A 19,598-nucleotide genomic window follows, 5' to 3' on the forward strand; every position below is an offset into this window, starting at 1 on the left:
AATTTCATTACCCTGGCTACGTGTTAAAATGGTTATGAATTCATTTTGGATAAGTACGTACATAACCGACCAATCTTGGACTTTATATTTCAATGTGTTGGTCAGGGTTCTGACCCTGTGTATTTTTCGGTGGGTACCGTTTAATTTCATTACCCTGGCTACGTGTTAAAATGGTTATGAATTCATTTTGGATAAGTACGTACATAACCGACCAATCTTGGACTTTATTTCAATATGTTGGTCAGGGTTCTGACCCTGTGTATTTTTCGGTGGGTACCGTTTAATTTCATTACCCTGGCTACGTGTTAAAATGGTTATGAATTCATTTTGGATAAGTACGTACGTAACCGACCAATCTTGGACTTTATTTCAATATGTTGGTCAGGGTTCTGACCCTGTGTATTTTTCGGTGGGTACCGTTTAATTTCATTACCCTGGCTACGTGTTAAAATGGTTATGAATTCACTCTGGATAAGTACGTACATAACCGACCAATCTTGGACTTTATTTCAATATGTTGGTCAGGGTTCTGACCCTGTGTATTTTTCGGTGGGTACCGTTTAATTTCATTACCCTGGCTACGTGTTAAAATGGTTATGAATTCATTTTGGATAAGTACGTACATAACCGACCAATCTTGGACTTTATTTCAATATGTTGGTCAGGGTTCAGACCCTGTGTATTTTTCGGTGGGTACCGTTTAATTTCATTACCCTGGCTACGTGTTAAAATGGTTATGAATTCATTTTGGATAAGTACGTACATAACCGACCAATCTTGGACTTTATTTTGCATGCAGGTAAGGTACACCTACAGACATAACTGTGGACATTCAGTTCTTTTTATTTAGATCATGGCAATTTTTTGGTCAGAGCGCCCTCTAGTTTTGTGGAGAATCATGTTCATTTGGAATGCTCTGATTGGATGGAAGTTCAAGCCTAGCAAGGTGTGATAGAATTGGCCTGTTATGTTCAGATTCAAATAAGCATGAACCACTAATTTGACAGGGAAGTGATACTTATAATGCAGCAAGCTGTTCTAATTGCTGTTGTGGTAGAGTTTTTCTATTTTCCTGTCAAATGCATTTATTGGTCCACTGAAAAATGAAAATAATGTTCCCTGTAACTTAGACTCTTATTGATCAAGGCATTTTAAAAATCATGGGTGTTAACTCCCCTCAAGTTATGACCCGTTGTCCCCTACAGAATAATGGTTGCATCTAATATTAAAATAAAGATGGCGGAGTATAGCGTTGATTCATCTCGTTCTACTCTGGATTACTTGGAGTCAATAAAGATCCTAGAAAGTTAGTATTTATATGCCTGTGTGTTTTTTGTTTGTTTGTTTTTTCACTGTCTTTGACTTTCCCAGTATGTTTGTTGCTGTTGACAACAATTCAGTCCTCTGCCAGGCTTCAGTCAATGTTTTTCTTCACTACCTACCCAACTCCTCGTCGGGCACTATGTAGCTGGTGTGGTATATTTATCACAGACAGTAGGGCAATTGTCACATTTAGTGCTCCAAGAAAATATTCTCTGTCCATGTGTATTTATATAAATAGATGCAGTTTCTTTGGCTTGAATAACGATCACTGGCTTCGTACATACAGGTATACTGGTTTACCTGTTTCTAGTTGAAATATAGCCAATCTTATTAACCAAGACAGTTGGACATTTGCCACATGTCACAACACTCATTTCCAAGTGCCATAGCTTGAAACAAGTAGTCAAATCTGATATTGGCTGGAGCTTTAGTTTATATGGACATGGTAAATGGCAAACTAGATGGTCAGAAAGTAATAAAAATAATCACAGCTTTACTCCACCCACCCCACTATGAAGTAAAAGGCTGTTTATAAGGCCATGTATGATGGTTTCATTTTTCTTATGGAAAACAATTTTAATTAAAAACTTCTATGCTCCTGTACCCAACCGTGGGGGTTCATCACACTAAACAACAGGTGTCACTATTACTAAGATAAATGTACTTTTTTTTCATTAAAATTACTGATATATATATATATATATATATATATAGCGATAGGCTCATGACGTATCAGGGGATGTTATCAATAATTAACAGCTATATTCAAGATCAAGTTAACCTGTTGTTATTTGTATTATCTTTATTGTATTATCTTATGGCTTTTTTAACGTACAAAAAAGTAGGTATCATAATAAATAAATTGGTGTATTCGAAAACACGCTTGTCTCACTGGTTGAGCCTATAATAGGAATGATCACGCGCAATTGCAATGACTAACATGATCCGTTGAACATCACGAATGCTGTGACATATTGTTATGGCGTCAAATTTCTAAATCCACTTACCATCCATCGTCCGAATCGCACAGTTTCGCTAAAGCCGGCCATTCTTAACCGGCCAACGAACCCGTGCGTGATCGTGTTTGGAAAAGATGTATTTCACTGCAGCTAAATTGAGTCATTTGATTGGGCGCACCAAGCAGCTGGCGCCACCAATCAGAGTTGCTGTATCATAAGTCTGGAGGTCGGGGAGCTCATCACTTATTAAAACACTGACAGCGTGTAGGCTTTGCGCTGAGTCAAGAACAGAAGGTTGACACGTTTCCAAAATGTGTTATTCCAACGTTGAAAATGTTTTGTGGGCAAGCGAATAAAGATGGAATGGAATGTGTAAATATTTGTGCACAAACTGACAAAACTGTCGAAACTGATAACATATCGACTTGCCCGATCCGGTCTTCGTTGCAACACAGTCGCTAGAGAGACTGTGCTTGCAACAAATACGTCATTTCTCCCAGGTACAAAAAAAGCTAGCAACACGTCCATTTGATTCCGCCATTTTAGTTTTACCAAGTAATGTGTCGTTTTTTTCGTGAGTTCTGAGTGGGTGATGCAAATGAGCCGAAGTGAATATTATAATAATCGTTTGAGGGCGTGCGACATACAGTAAATCGTGGTGAAATCTGCCAAGGGTTAATATTGAGGCTTTGGCCGAATAAATGGCCCTTGGCTGGCGAAGATGCCTACCATCAGGCCGTCCTAGTATATTTCCATCTAAATGTACCTGTTATTTCCGAATTATATAGCGTTTACTAACAGTAGCACGTCTTTTAAAGCACAAGCACGTCTACAAATAGTAGTGAGCAGAACACAAATTGTTTTAATTTTTTGCATTAGTTAATTTAATGAAGTTAATTAAAATAATGGGATTGGTCCCATTGATGATTTATTATTGACGAAATAGTTAATAGTTGTTTCTTCTTCTGTATTTCCATAGTCTCTAGGCCACACCGACTTAATTTTATGGATGACATCCGCGCGCGCATTAGTTTTCGCCTGTTCTCAAAAAAAAAATCTCCGACGACGAGTCTCCACTGATCGGTTTTCTGTCCAGAACTTGCCGACTCATATTGTCGCAAAGCGCCGACTTGTCGTATAACTCGTTTTGGACTACCTCAAAACCAAACTCCGCACAGTTAGATGCGCGTTACGTAAAGCTCAAAGACCTATGGGAAGGAGATTGTCTCAAAACATGCCAATTTTGTCATAAATGATCCATCATGGCGGCCACACCACCAAAATACGTGAGCATAAAAGTTCAGAGGTAAAACGGAGGGATTGTTGTAGACTGGTACGAAATCGACGTTCTCCAGGGAGATGTGACATTTACACAACAGCTATACGAGAGATCGGTAGCTTTAAGGACATACTGTCCAGAGCTGTCCAGCGTTTCTTCTGCAACGATGAGAGAAATGGAGGTGTATGGTGGCCTAAAATTAGGTCAGACGACAAGTCAATTCGGTTGCTTTGTCCGCATTAAAGTCAATAAAACTGCAACGAAAGCAGCGGAAGCTCCTAGGCCGAAGTCCCCTTTCGGGGTGAACAAAAGTTTCTTGTTATTTTTTTTTTCATTTTCTAATTCGGATAATTTGCTTGCACATACAGTCAGTAATATTTTGATCATATGACAAATTTTCATCAAAATGCATGTACATAATTTTCTGCATCAAAATTTTTGTTGACTCTCTGTTGGTGTTTTTTTTTCAATATCGAGCCTCTTATAATTTGTTACATAGTTGAAGTAGTTCTAGAGCATTTGTGTCTACACTTAGTCTATCTGAAGTGTCACTTTAAGAACTGTAATTTGAATGTCAAAGAAGGTAATTTCCAGGTTGCTGTTGACAAACTTATTGTTCACTTTTAATTATTTTTTTTTCAATACAACACAGTAAGTTTTTCTTTATTATTGAGTTGATGTGTATGCCTTTGGTAAAGCTATCCTTATCCTCTAGTCTTTTTAAAATCAAAGGTGATGATACCTGTGACAGTAATACAGTACAAGATGTGTACATCAACATGTGCCTCCTACAAATAAAGACTTGTTGTTGTTTTTTGATACACTGTGGTTCAATTCGTAATAACAGCTCCGTAGTCATGTGGTTTTAGCAGCATTTTTTTTGGCAGGATTTTGTTTTGCCCTTTCGCATTAGTTTCGGGGTCTTCAAAGGATCCATAAAATTAAATCAGTGTGGCCATACATACATTTACATGATGAAAGTGAATTATACACAACATAATTACCTGACTGTAAACAACCTTAATTACTAACAGCAAAATATCAAGAAATATGATTGGCACACAGTATATTCATGCATAAATAATTGAACATTACAAAAACGAGAAGTGAATAAAGCAATGTTCCGGTGGTTATGTTCTTATAATTATTAGATATTCCATTCAATCACCACTAATAGCTTTATGGTCGACTATCACACAAGGGACTTTCCGCTATAGATATCTACAGAGTGAGTGATGGAACCTTAGATGTTTTACACTGGAAATGACCATATAGTGGGTTGACGTAACCTTCGGCCTTCTAAAGTAGAGATACCAACGTAGAGTATGATGTAACATTAACACTTTTAAAATACCTATATCTACACAGTGGATAATCTAATCTCAGATTTTCAAACTAGGTATAGATACAGTGGGCAGTGAATGATGTAATTATACACAGTTACAGACACTAAATTAAAATAAACCTTTGACAATCACAGATACTAGCAGCAATTCATGAAATAACTGACATTTTACTGATCATTTTTTTCTTTTACTTTTCACCACAGATAGCTACACAGTGGATGAACTCGTATTTGTGTGGACAGACTACCGTCCTGTACAACACGAAGATGATCTAGAGCTCCAACAATTTGATATTCTAGAAAATGAGACAATAGAGATTGTCCATATGTATCATACAGGTATAGTAAGATTAATTTACACTATTTCCAAGAGTTTAAGATAACACATTTGAATATGCCAGCAAACATATTTAATTGTTGTTACCCGACTTTCAGTTAACGTACGTAATGTTTTCACGCCATCCGCCAAATATTTTAATTGGTTAATTGACTTATTGACATTTTTATCGTAATCGCGCTAAGAACAGTTTGTCTACAGTTGACCGGTATGTATTTCTTAAGACATATTACAACTGTGTGAAAATAATAAGCTTATTTATTTATTTTCAAAAAACTATAGCCGCCAAATTTCCGCAACAATAAAATATATCGTGAACACAAAAAAGTTAATTCATTTGGTGTGTTGTGTTTGAGTCATTTTTTTTCTTTCAAAAAAGAAGGCATTATTGTCTAACCACTTTAGGGAATATCGAATCTAACCCTAGCAACTCACGATTGAGATCATCACAATATTTTATTCTCACACTTTCTATAAGATTGTATATCAAAGGGATTCGATACATGTATTTCAATAATTATATACAAATTTTGTTTCAACAATATTCGCCCTCTTTGGACCGTGTAGTAAATATTTAGTAGAACATCTTCTATTCCATTCCATTCCACGAATTCTCCAGGGTAAGACGTAATCATTTAGTAGATCGTTCACTATACCAGAATTGTAGTAATATCTAACTATTCCAAATGTATACCATACAAATGTCTCGAGGATATGGCGTAAACATTTAGTAGTTCGTTCACTATGCCAAGAAACACAATTTCAGTCCCTCGAGGATATGGCGTATATATTTAGTAGTTCGTTATTTGTGACAAAAGATCTAACAAAATTCCAATCTCTCGAGGATATGGCGTAAACATTAAGTTGTTCGTTAACTGTAACAAGAAATTCAACAAAATTCCAATTCCACGTGGGTATGGCGTAAACATATAGTTGTTTGTTCACTGTGCCAGGGCATTTATGTATTATAAAACAATGTCGAGGTCTTTAAAATTGATTGGCGTTTTGTGACAATTACGTATTATATTTGAATGTATGCTCGAGCTGCGAAAAACGCGTGACTAGTAAAACAAATCGCTCGCTCGCGGTAATTTTGACACCTTCGCGAATCGTCTCTCGCCTGAATACTGTCGTAAAACCTGGCTGACTGCAAATATATTTGAATTGCTGGTGTTTCTTTCATTGACAATATATCATATTAATGACGCCCGAATTTATTATAAAAAGGATGATATGATTGATACGTAATTCCCTCCGGGGATTATATAAATAATTTAAACTATATGTGTTGAACGTTAAGTTTGAATATAATTTATGATGGTAAATGTAATGGTGAAATTAAAATGCTAAAGATTTGAGTCAGACACACCAACGCTAAGGCCAGACTTTTATTTACAAGGTTATAAATGGAATAAAATTGTATTTCATTTCTTCTCTCCGATCAATGATCTCACTCACAATTCTTTAAGAATCACACAAATCTAATGGAAAAAAAAGAATTACTAGTAATTGTATTTTTTTCCGCCCTCCTCACAAAAATTGCCTCATAAAAACAAGGAATAAAAAAGTCTGGCCTAATGCCCAATGTGTCTTTAGTTGGACAATTTTGTTTATTGTCAAAAGTTAACACTAAATTGTTCTAATAATGAGGTTTGGTAAAACAGATGACGAGAACGAGCATATCATTCTCATTCAAGTCAACGTCTATTACATGTTGAAATATGTCTATAACGATGTCTAATTATTCACACATGCAGCAGATCGCCGTTATAGGTGTAGTAGTTTTCTTATTACAGGTAATTTCTCAGCTTTGGAATTACACTACACACTTCATCGGAAACTTGGGTATTATATTATAAGTACGTTTCTTCCAAGTTCTCTACTTGTGGTGCTATCATGGGTATCGTTTTGGATCAATCCAGAAGCAGCGCCCGCTAGAGTTGCGTTATGTATAACAACAGTTCTGACCATAACAACAATGGCAATAGCAGTACGAGACGATCTTCCTAAGGTATCCTACGTCACAGTAAGTTAAATCCTTCTTTGTGGTTATATGTTCTTTATTCGAGATAAGTAAATTAATCGTCTTTTTCACAAAGTAAAATACAGACAACAGAATATGACTTTGATGCTAATTGTTGTTGTTTTTTTTGTATTTATGTAGGCAGTTGATGTGTGGATGTCGTCATGTTTATTTTTTGTATTCGGGTCACTGGTAGAATTTGCCTTTGTTAATTTCGTGTCATCACTAAGAAAGAATGAAAAGAAGAAGAAAACTGACGTAAGTTGGATTTGATAACAAAATATTGAAATTGGGTTCACAGAAATAGCAGCATGTTAATACATGTATATAGAAACGTTTAGGGAACACATTTTGAAATTCAAATCTCACTTAATTAAACCAAAAATTTTAAGTAAACGTTGACAGGGGGTTGGGGTTTTCTACATTCAAGTTCGTTTTGCTAGTATGTTTATTATTGTATACTTCACGTGTTTCAAAATACATGTTAAACCGTTCCAATCACTAATTGATGTGGCTTTAGAGTATTATCAGAATACCACGCAATCGCCGAGAGTCATACAATGCACGATATATTGAGGCAATCGTAATTTCACTGTAACTTATCAATCAATAATTACAACGGGTTCTAAAATAATTAATGAAAAGGTATACGTAATTCAAAATATTAGATGTAATATATTACGTAACATTATTAATTTGATTCCTCGTGCGGACATAAATTGCATCATGTGTCTGCATTATTTCGCTTGCAATTAAAACAATAGACTCTCAGAAAATCTAGCGAGTATTACAAACGCTACTTCGCGATAATTTCTCAAAAGGTATTCGGATTTGATATTTGATTTACTAAAAGGTTATGAATGTCTCAAGCATAATCGCAACCATCTTAATGCAGTCCCAGGTGATGTGTATAAGCTGTGGGTGTTATATTTTAGTTCACACATCAATGTTCAAATATGTCTTGCAGCTTACAGCATTCATCCATCATTCACACGTGTCTGTCATGTATCAGTAGATTGTCCTGCTGGGTATGACTAGATGTATCTTGCATAATTAGTTTACTACAAACATAGGATAGGATTAAAACATGTACATAATTAACACCAAAAATAACTATAATATAACACATACATGGTTAACCTTCATTGATTTGCGAAGGTAAGTTTAATGCCCCAACTGCTTACACACATGATTTAGCAGAATATGTTAGTATGTGGCATCCAGTTCTACTCTTGATTTTGTTGTTTGTTTTTTCATTTCAGTTAAAAATAAATGTTGAGAAAACGAAAGATGGCAATGACCTGGCTGATGCCGTCGAAAAATGTCTGCCTCAAGCAATTAATATCGAGAAGTGCGAACGATGTGGAACACATGCATCCCGATATTGGCGGAAACGGGCCCTGTTTGTTGACAAGGTTGCCCGTATTGTCTTCCCTCTCTTGTACTTCATATTCAACATAATGTTCTGGCCAATTTACCTGAGAGAAGGGATGCCCTCTTGGCTTATAAATGATTGATGAGTTGACTCTCGGATGCATAGATCAAGATGACATTCATTACTGAAGAAGATTTGCATCAAAAAGATTTCTATTTTGCATATCCCAGAGCTATGACGACCGCAATATACAATGCTTCCCCTAGTGCAACTGACAAATAAATTAAAATAGCAATATCCTTTTATGAAATGTAGTCATAATTGTTGTTGTTAAAATCTTAAACCATATATATGAATAATATTTTAAATTTCTTGCCGGTAAATAATTATATGACGTCAATGAGATGTATAGCAGAAGGTATTTACGATATAATGTGTTGTGTTGTGCTGTGTTGTTCATTAAATCTGATGATATCGTGAACCGATGTTGCAATTCATAAACTCTTACGACCCACATCTAAAAAATATGGTTACATCACGACTGGTGTTGATAACAATGGATATGACTTGACAAGGTACACCAGGTTACCTACGACCAACCACCAAGGCGTATGTTACCTTACACATCAATTACGATATATATTACAATAAATTGTTACAAATGTAAGTTATGTTTTGATAAATGTATGCAATATAGTTATGCTATTTTTCTATTGACTTGTGGAAACGTACGAAAATTACAGTATGTGAGCCTATTTATTTATCTATAAACGAGTTTTATTGTGATTAAATCCCAAATCAGTCATTCAAAATGTTAACTCACAGTAGATGCTTTAATGTAGAGAGCAAAGCAATTAAATAATATCGACTATATAGCAAGGTAAATAATACCGACTACATAGCAAGGTAAATAATACCGACTACATAGCAAGGTAAATAATACCGACTACATAGCAAGGTAAATAATACCGACTACATAGCAAGGTAAATAATACCGACTACATAGCAAGGTAAATAATACCGACTACATAGCAAGGTAAATAATACCGACTATATAGCAAGGTAAATACTATGTTATTACGTTCACAAGTTTCACCATCACAGATCGGAAAATCTTTTCCCACAATGTATGTCGTAATAAAATCCGTTATTTTTATGGACATATGCCCGATGACCGAAGGAAAGATGTGTAGCTGGTCGATTTGGTGCCGTGCGTGAGCGCCGACACGAGTCGAACACGCAATAGATGTTTACTTTGATTTACAATATATTTATTTTCCCTTGCATTCTGTATTATTTACATGCGATACGTTATTTGTTAATGTCATTTATGTCATATTTGGTATATTGACTGCAATAAAACTATTTGACAGTGAACGATTTCTCTGCTTGTATTTATTACAAAATAGGTAGTTGTCTTGGGTATTTTAGTCAACGTTTCTATAAAATTAGTTCCAATTAGTGTCACTAACTTGCAAATCCTTAGGTTTACACTTAATCCATGGGTGTTTCATTGCACAATAATGTATGCAATCAATCAATCTTATTCCAATTTATAATAGTAGCGTCAATAAGTGGATGAATCTGTGCAAAGTTTGACTGCAGGGGAGAAACAACGGATTTGCTTCTAGCAGTTATCTGAGATGGTTTGAGCTAGTTATAGTTAAGTGTGGCATAGCTATTACATTTGTGCTCGTTATTCAGTGATCGATATCGCGGTGTACATTATGACTAAAACGCTTTCTAATACAAGTTTCCGAAAAATGGTCCCAGTGAGGCTAGTAAAGATGATTCCACATCGCATCCTGTCGTTTATATCGCTAACTATAAGTTAAGAATTAAGAGTAAACTAAGTGATACTTTGTAGATTTAATAACTACAACAACACTTTATTTGACAATTGGACAGAAAATGGTTAGGAAATGTGATATACGAAGATGGGTTTACATACATTTAAAAAATATTTAAAATACATTTGACAAACTAAGCGCAGTACTCGAGACATTGGTTTATTTTCCCGAGTTTCAAAACAGGGTTGTATACCGCCCCCACACCTCCGTAGTATTGATAATGATAAAAGACTATTTTATTCTAAACAATTTGTATGTTAGCCAATTTATTCACAAATCATCAGCGCATTATTGATAATCGAATTGTTATAGTCGATCTTTATCAGTGTATTGATATTCTTAGTGTAATATTGTGTATATTAATACAAAATATTGTATGTATTAAGTATAGTATGTATGTTAAAGTTTCCTAATAAACCATGTGACCCAATACCAACACAAAGCAAAAGGGAATTTTACTCATATTTTAGAATATGCATTTATTAAGTGAAATAAAAAATACGTTATCATAAAATTGCATCAACTGCGGTACATAAAAACTACCATTATTCATAACGAAAATGACAATAATATGCAGAATATGTGATATATTTGTGGTAAATTGAAGTCTACATGTTATTATTCAATGTATGAACAGACATAATTATGATATCAACACAAAGAGACTGACTTACCCAGTGTGAGTCAAAACAGTGTCGTGCTAGAGACCAACTATCTTGGTTATCTTCCTAGTATTTTGTGGGTCCTATTGAAAAGGCCAAGGGACCTACGAAATATTAGAATGGTAATCAGGACAGGACCATTCAAAGACGGAGAGGAGAGAAAGCGTGGCACATTATCATTTTATTGCTAATTAATGCTTCACTTCTATATTTAGTATATGGTTTTATGTAGAATAATACATTTGTTGCAGTCATAATCTGAGTTCTCAATCTCTATGGCGATTACATTTTGTCGGCATTCCACAGTCGCTTGTAATATAAAGATAAACACTTCTCTTATCAAACAACGTGATATTGTTTGCCCCCTGTGTAAAAGAAATAAAAACATTTCACGCCGTTAAGGGATCCTTTTAATATCTCGTATTGTTTACGTCATTTCGATCTGATGCAAAACCACAGATGGCTCGGCAACATGTTATATATTCAGAAATACCTACCTAGCGGAATTTCAAAAAAAACAAACAAACAAACAAACAGAAATATGAAAATATCAACAGACTCCACATTACATACATAAACGGAGTGATGAAAATGATTTATCTTGTGTGATCACCAGAACATCTGTGTTGGTGGTTTTGTAGACGCATTGAAAACGTCTTTACTATACGTTCATTCGTTCACATATTTCGTGGACCGGGAGAGAACAAGCATACGTGTACTGCTTTTTTTACAATGCTTTAATTAAAACGAAAAGACACTTCAACATTAAGATGTATTACTATACTTTACCGGCGATTCATAAAACAATATTGTCAAACCACTCACTGAACAAGCATCGACGTCTTTAAAGATTGTGATATCAGGTAATGTAAAATTGAAAGAGGTAATTAAACAAAAGCACATCGCTTCACTGTATGAGAGTGACTTGATATATATGAGATATATGGTTGTAATCACGTTTTTTTAGTTTTAATAAATATGGAAAGCTACACGGGGTCCTACTGCGCCAATATGTTTGCATAGTAAAACATATAACTCAAAATCATGCTGCTTCTTCTACAAAAAGTGTGATTGCCGCTGCCTACATTTAGCTCAATCGGAGTAGCACAGATGCCACGCAAAACGACAACTCATACAACTTATCATTATTTCCATGGCGACTACTACAACTCGATTTTCGACAACTTTTAATTAATTTGCGTGAATTAGTTTTGCGCTGATTACTTTTTCTCCATGGTTGTATTCCCTGTTGTACGGTGTCTTGGACTCGTAAAACTGTCGGTTGTTGCATATACAATTTAAATTGTCTTGTACATACATTGCACAGTTGTATTATTACAGTGAACTGTGTTGTAGTATTATACAGAAGCTCTATTTCCATATACACTAAAAAGGCGCCGTGATATTAGACCTCCTTGAGACGAAATAATGTAGTAAATCTGGAAATTAACTTTTCTTCCGTTTTCGATCAAGACAAATCACGTCTCTCCCAGTGTTGCTGAAAATGCATGATGTGAAACAAATTGCCAACATTATTTTTTCTCTCTTTTGCGTTCAAACTATGATACACTGAATATTTTCAATTCAATATCTATTGAATATTGGCAAGAAGGCTTTTGCTTTGGATGATGCGATTTCAAGAATTTCGTTGTCACTGTCTGCTATTACCATGACAATTCTGACCCTCATCAAAGGTAATGTGACTATATCTTGAATATAACCATTAATAAGGGAAAGTATCAGCGCCACCACGCGTTACAAAGCCAGTCCGATGAGCCAGAACATTGCGGGCGTGCTTCTTCCTCGTCCAGTATGTGTGTATTACAATTGTCATATGAGAACTAGATGATTCACGCGTGCCGACCTGCATTGACTTCGTCTTTCTTTTGCAATCGTGCGTGATATCTACAGAACACATAATCACGTGACCATGTCGACATTGTGACCAAGCATTTCTTTTGTTATAGTTTATTATACATTATTATTATGCAAGTGACCAAAGTTCAAACCATACCTGTATTCATGTTATACGACGTCTCCCCTTGTAACGATTACGCTAGTCGTCACTCTTCCAGTAATCTTTATTAATTAGTTAATTAGTAAATCTGACAGTTTTTATTAAAGTGTAACAGCTTTTATTAAAGTGAAATAAACCCCATTGGTTCAAATGCATGGGAGTGTCTAATTTAAACAATTACTGTACTGATAAGTAGAGTTGTAACCCATTACAAGATTTAGTACAGCTGATGAAGACACGTGGTAAGTGAATTTACGTCAAATAAACTTTATACAAAGTGTAAGGTATAATGCACCATCATTGCAATATGAATGAATGTCGATTTTTTAGTGTGTAGTTAAGATAGTACGTTGCCAATAAAACATTGAAATAGTTGTATGCTGATTAACATACATGCGAGTCATTCATATTTAAATTTTTAGAAGAAAAAAAGGATGTGTTTTCAAGTAAACATTATCTAAAACGTGACCATTTTAGAATATTTTCATAGGATTTCATTCAAACACATTATTCTATTCATTATTCAAAATCGTGACATCCATATGTAGCCCTCAAAATACTACATATCCTTTTTCAGCATAGGTCATTTAAGGACATTTTGAGATATGATAGAATGGTTCTACCATAGAAACCAATTGTAAACTACACAAACCACGCTTTTTTGTTCATTTTTTGAGGTCGTTTTGTAGCAATATATTTGTTGTAGGAAAATCAGTCTAGTTTTCCGCTATGTAAATGTAAGATAAATTTATAAATAAAATTGGCCTGACCCCGGGTCGAGCCTAACCAAGCCAAGTGTTGTATTTGCTTTGTACAGCGTATGGTTTGGGTATTTGAATATGAATGACCATGGTAACGTGAAGTTGCATGTGGGGTGCAGGTGGCTTTGTTATGCAAATTCATGTGAGTTGTGTGATCGACGTAGCAAGTCAGTAGACCACGAGCCGTCAAAGTGTGAGCACCGTACTCAGCTTTAACTAACAGCAGTTTGTAAGGGCATTTCTGGCTCTTCGTCACCTTGCATATGCTGCAGAACAAGATTAACAGTACAACCAGCGTTACGTTTATACCTGTGTACATACAGGACGAGTTTGCTGGTGTCAGTGGTTCTGTTCTTTGCTGAATGGAACAGGGGGAGTGACGGCATATCAACCTTGGCTTGGTAATTGTGAACTGGTGTATTGTGGACGTACTTGGATATTGGTAACTGGTGGTGCTGGTGAATGGTCTCTATTATATCTACCCGGATCGGTTACTGGTGACACAGGCAGTGTTAGAAGCTCTATGGACTTGATTTGGATGGTAGCTGAAAGACAAATTATATAATGATGGTAGGTCATGATTTGAGAATGAGGCTGGAACCCGAAGGATCATGTGGTCACCATTCCATAATTGATACACCGACGGATGCAGGATATGCCAAAAAACTACCAAAGAAGTGAATGACGGACAGAGCAGAGACAATATAAACCAGCTATAAAAGGATGAGCTAAATAGTGACCATTTCGTGTTGGTTCTCGTTCCATGAGATTTGGTCCCCAAAGAATGTGCTGTATAAGGTTAATTCAGTGGATCTCAACAGCGAGGTGCGAAATATTGCATTACGGCCATCTAAAACCATACTTGGGACCGTTGATTAAACCTGCCAGAAAGCAGAGATAGAGGTAATGCCCCCAGAAAAAAAACGCGGAAAATTTGATGAAACCCAATGGACTGAGAGAAAGATGAAAATAGGTAATTTGTTGTGTTGGAATGGCTGTTGTACGGCAAGCGAGGTGACTCCCAACATGGCATTTTATATAACCAATTTTACAATTCATTTCAATTTTGAAAACTCATTTTTATTTTATAATCCTTTTGTAAAAACCATTTTCGGTTCTGGGTTCTGTTTTTATTTTGAAAAAAACAAACAATTGTTTGAATCCATTTTCATTTTTGAAATCCGATTTTATTTTTAAAATCAAATTTTGTTTTTATTAAAATTCGTTTTCGTTTTCAAAATCTGTTTTCATTTTTAAAATCCATTTTCGTTTTTGAAATCGATTTTCATTTTTAAAATCCGTTTTCATTTTTAAAATCCATTTTCGTTTTCAAATACCATTTTCAAAATCCATTAGTACGGTTGCCGTACTGTTGCGATAACACCTGACCACAGATCGAAAATGGGCTGCGATGATAAGGACTGGGTCGGACCGGAGAGAGAAGGATAAAAACTCCCCGAAATTGGATGAAAGTCAGTATATTGCAAAGAAACTGGACAGGGAGGGACAAAGTATGAAGAGACTATGCAAAGGGACCATACAATGCAGCCTAGTATCAACGCCAACAACATGTGACCCAAGGGCCTAGAATTAACAAAATAGAAGTTACGCGGAGGCAAGAATGGAAAACCCGAAAGGTGGAGCACAGTCAAAGTGCAGACAGTCGCCAAAGACTAAGTGAGCATCTATGATCGGACTAGCAGAAGGAATGTTTATTACATATTGTACAGCAGGAGTGACATGCCCCTTATTTTGGCCAGTGATGGGCGCCAATATTCAAGGAATGAGTCACAATAATGTTACTTTGATGGAAGAATGAAGACTGTTTGGCCAGAAAAGAGAAGCGAAAAATCGGACGCTCGTACTGCAACCAAGATTAGTGATTGAACATATTCATCACAAAGGTTAGACGTCGTGGAGATAGGTGGGGAAACACCAGTGAATTGTGTGAGATGTGTGGAGAGGTTTTAACAAAACAGGTCTTCTGTGCGAGTACTGATATTGATCGCTCAATCAACACAGCCTCATGTCATATCAATAGTATAACAACAGCCAGTGCAACCACCAATAGACACCAGTGCCAATTTAATATCTAAGTTTATCATACCATGGGTAATAGCTGTAAGATTGCTAGCCATTGGAAAAGAGTAAATATTTGAGCAGATTGTCAAGAAGTTAAGAAGGGCATCTCATGTACTTAAATGTGGGTGATGTTGGCTACGTTTTTCTCGTTTGTCCAGTTCTGTTGAAGATGTTGATTTGATTGCAGTGATTGGTTCATGTTTCTTTGTTTAGAGAATGTTGACATATGGAGAATATATTGAGGTACGAGAGATGAGAAAGGGAGGACCCCATAGCATAGAGTCACATACACAGGACCAATTAAAACTACGATATGTTATCAAGTCGGCTCTATGGTACACGTGTGAACACTGCATTAGTGTGTGATCAAACTATCGTTGCATTAGCGTCAAAACAAATTAGTTGGACACTTTATTACTTTTGTTTCGCATTTGTTTGTATCTTTGATTTGATTAACAGTGTGAGCAGTTAATCACTGGAAACGCATTTAGTTTTGGAACAATTCATTGTTTCCTTATTGTTTTAATTTGGAAACATTTCTGATTGTTTACTTGCGTGATTTGCAAGACTTAAATTGTTACTAATTTCAATGCCGTTGCATATTTCTACGTGTATGACGATATACATTCATTTGAACCTTCGTCTAGTGACCCACACCCCAAAATGTTCATTCACTGACTTTTTCGCTAAACGAAACAACATCTTAGCAACGTACGGGAAAGGTGATATGTTTATGCATATTATACAATGGGAAACAATTCTCATATTACAGCGAGCTACTCCAAAAATAGCAAAGCAGGAAATTAGTTTCTCTGTGTCCTACAGTATTACAGATACGCTTTTTAATACATTCTTGTTGAATACAACACATGCATTTACATTTCTATTGTTCGGGTCAACTTGTTTCCATCATGAAATGTCACATCGTTTATGCGTTGTTCTCTACGAGGGACTGTGCACATATAATAGCTACCTCGCAAACACGTACTGGAGAGAATATATTGAGTACATTTGCATTGACAAAACGAAGCTAGTAGTGAAGAGCAAAGCCGGTTGGCATTTATTGGGGGAGCTATCGTCTTGTAATTCAACATGCTGCAAGGTTAGTTCGGGAAAAAATTGCCATGAATTGAACACGATATTATATATATAAGACTTTTTTTCAGTACTTTGGCCACCGGCCTTATGTACAAATGTGAGAATATAAAGTAATTCTATTGAACACTAGAAAGTATATTTAACAATAATATAATAATAATTATTTCTCAACTACCCCTACTTAAAAATGCGTGTTGTAAAAAGCGTGCAAGGTTCCATTGTTTTTGTTTGTTGGTTTTCAATAACTGTATAAACTTTGTTCGGTCTGGGTGATTACAATAGTATGGTGGAATATATTTCTCTCTTAAATCCAAATACCGTGGACAATAAAGTAGGAAATGAAACTCATCTTCAACAAGATTCTTACAGAATTTACATAATCTATCTATTCTTGGTACATTTTCTCTTCTTCCTGTCTTAATATATAAATTGTGGGTTGAAATTCGAAAGCTACTGCAAAGTGCTTGATCATGAAACGCATTTGATATATTTTGTTTTCCAAAATGATAATTTTGACGATTTTTTACCATGTTATTAATGTAAATAGATTTTAAAATGTGTCTCTGTTACAAGTACTTGTTAATATTAAGTGTGTGTTTTGCGTGAAAGCACTTTTTAAGTTTTGCGATGATAAACAGTTTTTCAATACATATTTCTGGTGGAAATGTTTTTTCAAAATGTGTGTCTAGTGAAATCACTTTTCAAAGAGTTATGATATTAAACACTTTATTAAAACATGTCATCGTTTGAGACGCTTTTCCTGTCTTGTCTAGTAAAATCACTTTTACAAGTGTTGTGATAAAAAAAACTTTTCAATACATATTCCTGGTGGAAACAATTTACAAAATGTGTGTCTAGTAAAATCACGTTTACAAGTATTGTGTTATGCCAATTAACACTTCATATAACGTTAAAAGACACTCGAACTGGGATGCACTTTTATACATGTTTCTGGTAGGGAGACGTTTCAATACGTGCTTCTAACGGAAACGCTTTACATAATGTGTTATTTACAAAAACATCCCTGAAATGCTGCAATAAAAACACTAACTGCGAGTATTTTCATAATATACACTTCTCGCAATTATTTAAAGTGGGAACAAGCTTTTAAACAAGCTTTTAACGTGGGAACACTTTAAATGTTTTATCACACAACATTAAAAATGTTTTATTTTAAAACAGTAATGTTGTAGAATAACTCATTTGCGATTTTAAGAAAAACACTTAATGTGTTTAATTATAAAACACTTAAAGTAGGTACAAAATGTGTCATATTTTAAAACACTTAGAAAAACAGTGTAGTCGTTTCGCTCTTCTCATGCGTTACCGATGGTGAGTGCATACATATAAAGGTTTTAGAAGCGTCTATTGTACAACAATACCTCCAAAGTTAAAATTAAAGGAATATGTTTACGTGTGTATCTACGAACAATCTAAAACCCGGTAGTCAGGGTACTGATTCTTAAACATGCCTTTTCCATGACTACGATAATTATAGTTTAAAATAGTAGCCCTTCGCTGGGAAATTGTAGTAGTAGTTTCTGTCGATAAATAAATTGAAAAACCATTTTTTCGGGTTCGTTAAAATCATATAGTACATATGTGTAGGTACTGAGTATGTACATGAACACTAATTGATTTAGTTATGGATTTTTTGCAATTTGACTTTATATCTCGCTCGTAACTTGTGTATAAAGTATCCGAATATACAAGGATTTAGATACACAATCGAACAATTGAGGTGAATGATTTTGCTGTCACGTCTATAACATAGTAATTTACATCGTTACTATAATAGTATATATTTTCTTCGAATGAACAGTAGTTTTTTTTATCAGACTTAATAATTGTTTAGCACTTTATTTTCCAAAACTAGTATAGTGAAATGATATAATATAAATACATATAAATATAAATGTGCAAAGTAATATTTTCAGTCCTAATTCAGTGCATTTAGCAAGATTATACATATATATATACTTGAATTATTGGTACTTAGTATACAAAAACAAAAATATTTTCAGTTTTCCCATATTCTGAATACAATGTTTACAACGCATTGAACAGAATGAACTAAATCCGCATACATTCACATTGTTGACTTCGCATAAACGTCGAATTTAGAAAAGTATTTAATTATAACGTGGAGTTTATCGACATAAAAAAAGATAACGAAAATGATTCGATTTGTTAACTTTTGTGTATATTATTTCTGCGTTGCCGTGCGTGAAGGATGAAACTCTTCATAACTGTAGTTAAATAATAAAACTAGGCTTTATGTAGATATGTGACTATGTGAAACCAGACAAAGGTTGGCGTCCGTCTTGCTATCCACCGGATTACACCATATAAAGATGGAGTTCAACTTAACTCAGTTTTTAGTCCATTTAATGATCCGTCAATTGCAGGAGAGGTACGTTTTAATGATATCTTATTTATCTGATTGCGCCAAAAATAGCTACTGTTCCAATGCAGACACAATTGTAA

The 19,598-nt window shown here is 35.0% G+C and overlaps 1 protein-coding gene across 1 annotated transcript; it reads left to right on the plus strand.

The window, feature by feature from the left end:
- The first annotated feature begins 1,236 nt into the window (after positions 1-1,236).
- LOC146725361 (glycine receptor subunit alpha-3-like) lies at positions 1,237-10,018 on the plus strand. Its single transcript, XM_085496389.1, has 5 exons — positions 1,237-1,306; positions 5,111-5,245; positions 7,040-7,269; positions 7,408-7,524; positions 8,529-10,018. The coding sequence occupies exons 1-5, from the start codon at positions 1,237-1,239 to the stop codon at positions 8,781-8,783; spliced, it is 807 nt and encodes a 268-aa protein (XP_085352515.1). The 3' UTR covers positions 8,784-10,018.
- Positions 10,019-19,598: the final 9,580 nt, after the last annotated feature.

This window comes from Saccoglossus kowalevskii, unplaced genomic scaffold (genome assembly GCF_978046115.1).
Source record: "Saccoglossus kowalevskii unplaced genomic scaffold, keSacKowa6.1 SCAFFOLD_276, whole genome shotgun sequence".
NCBI classification, from domain to species: Eukaryota; Metazoa; Hemichordata; class Enteropneusta; family Harrimaniidae; genus Saccoglossus; species Saccoglossus kowalevskii.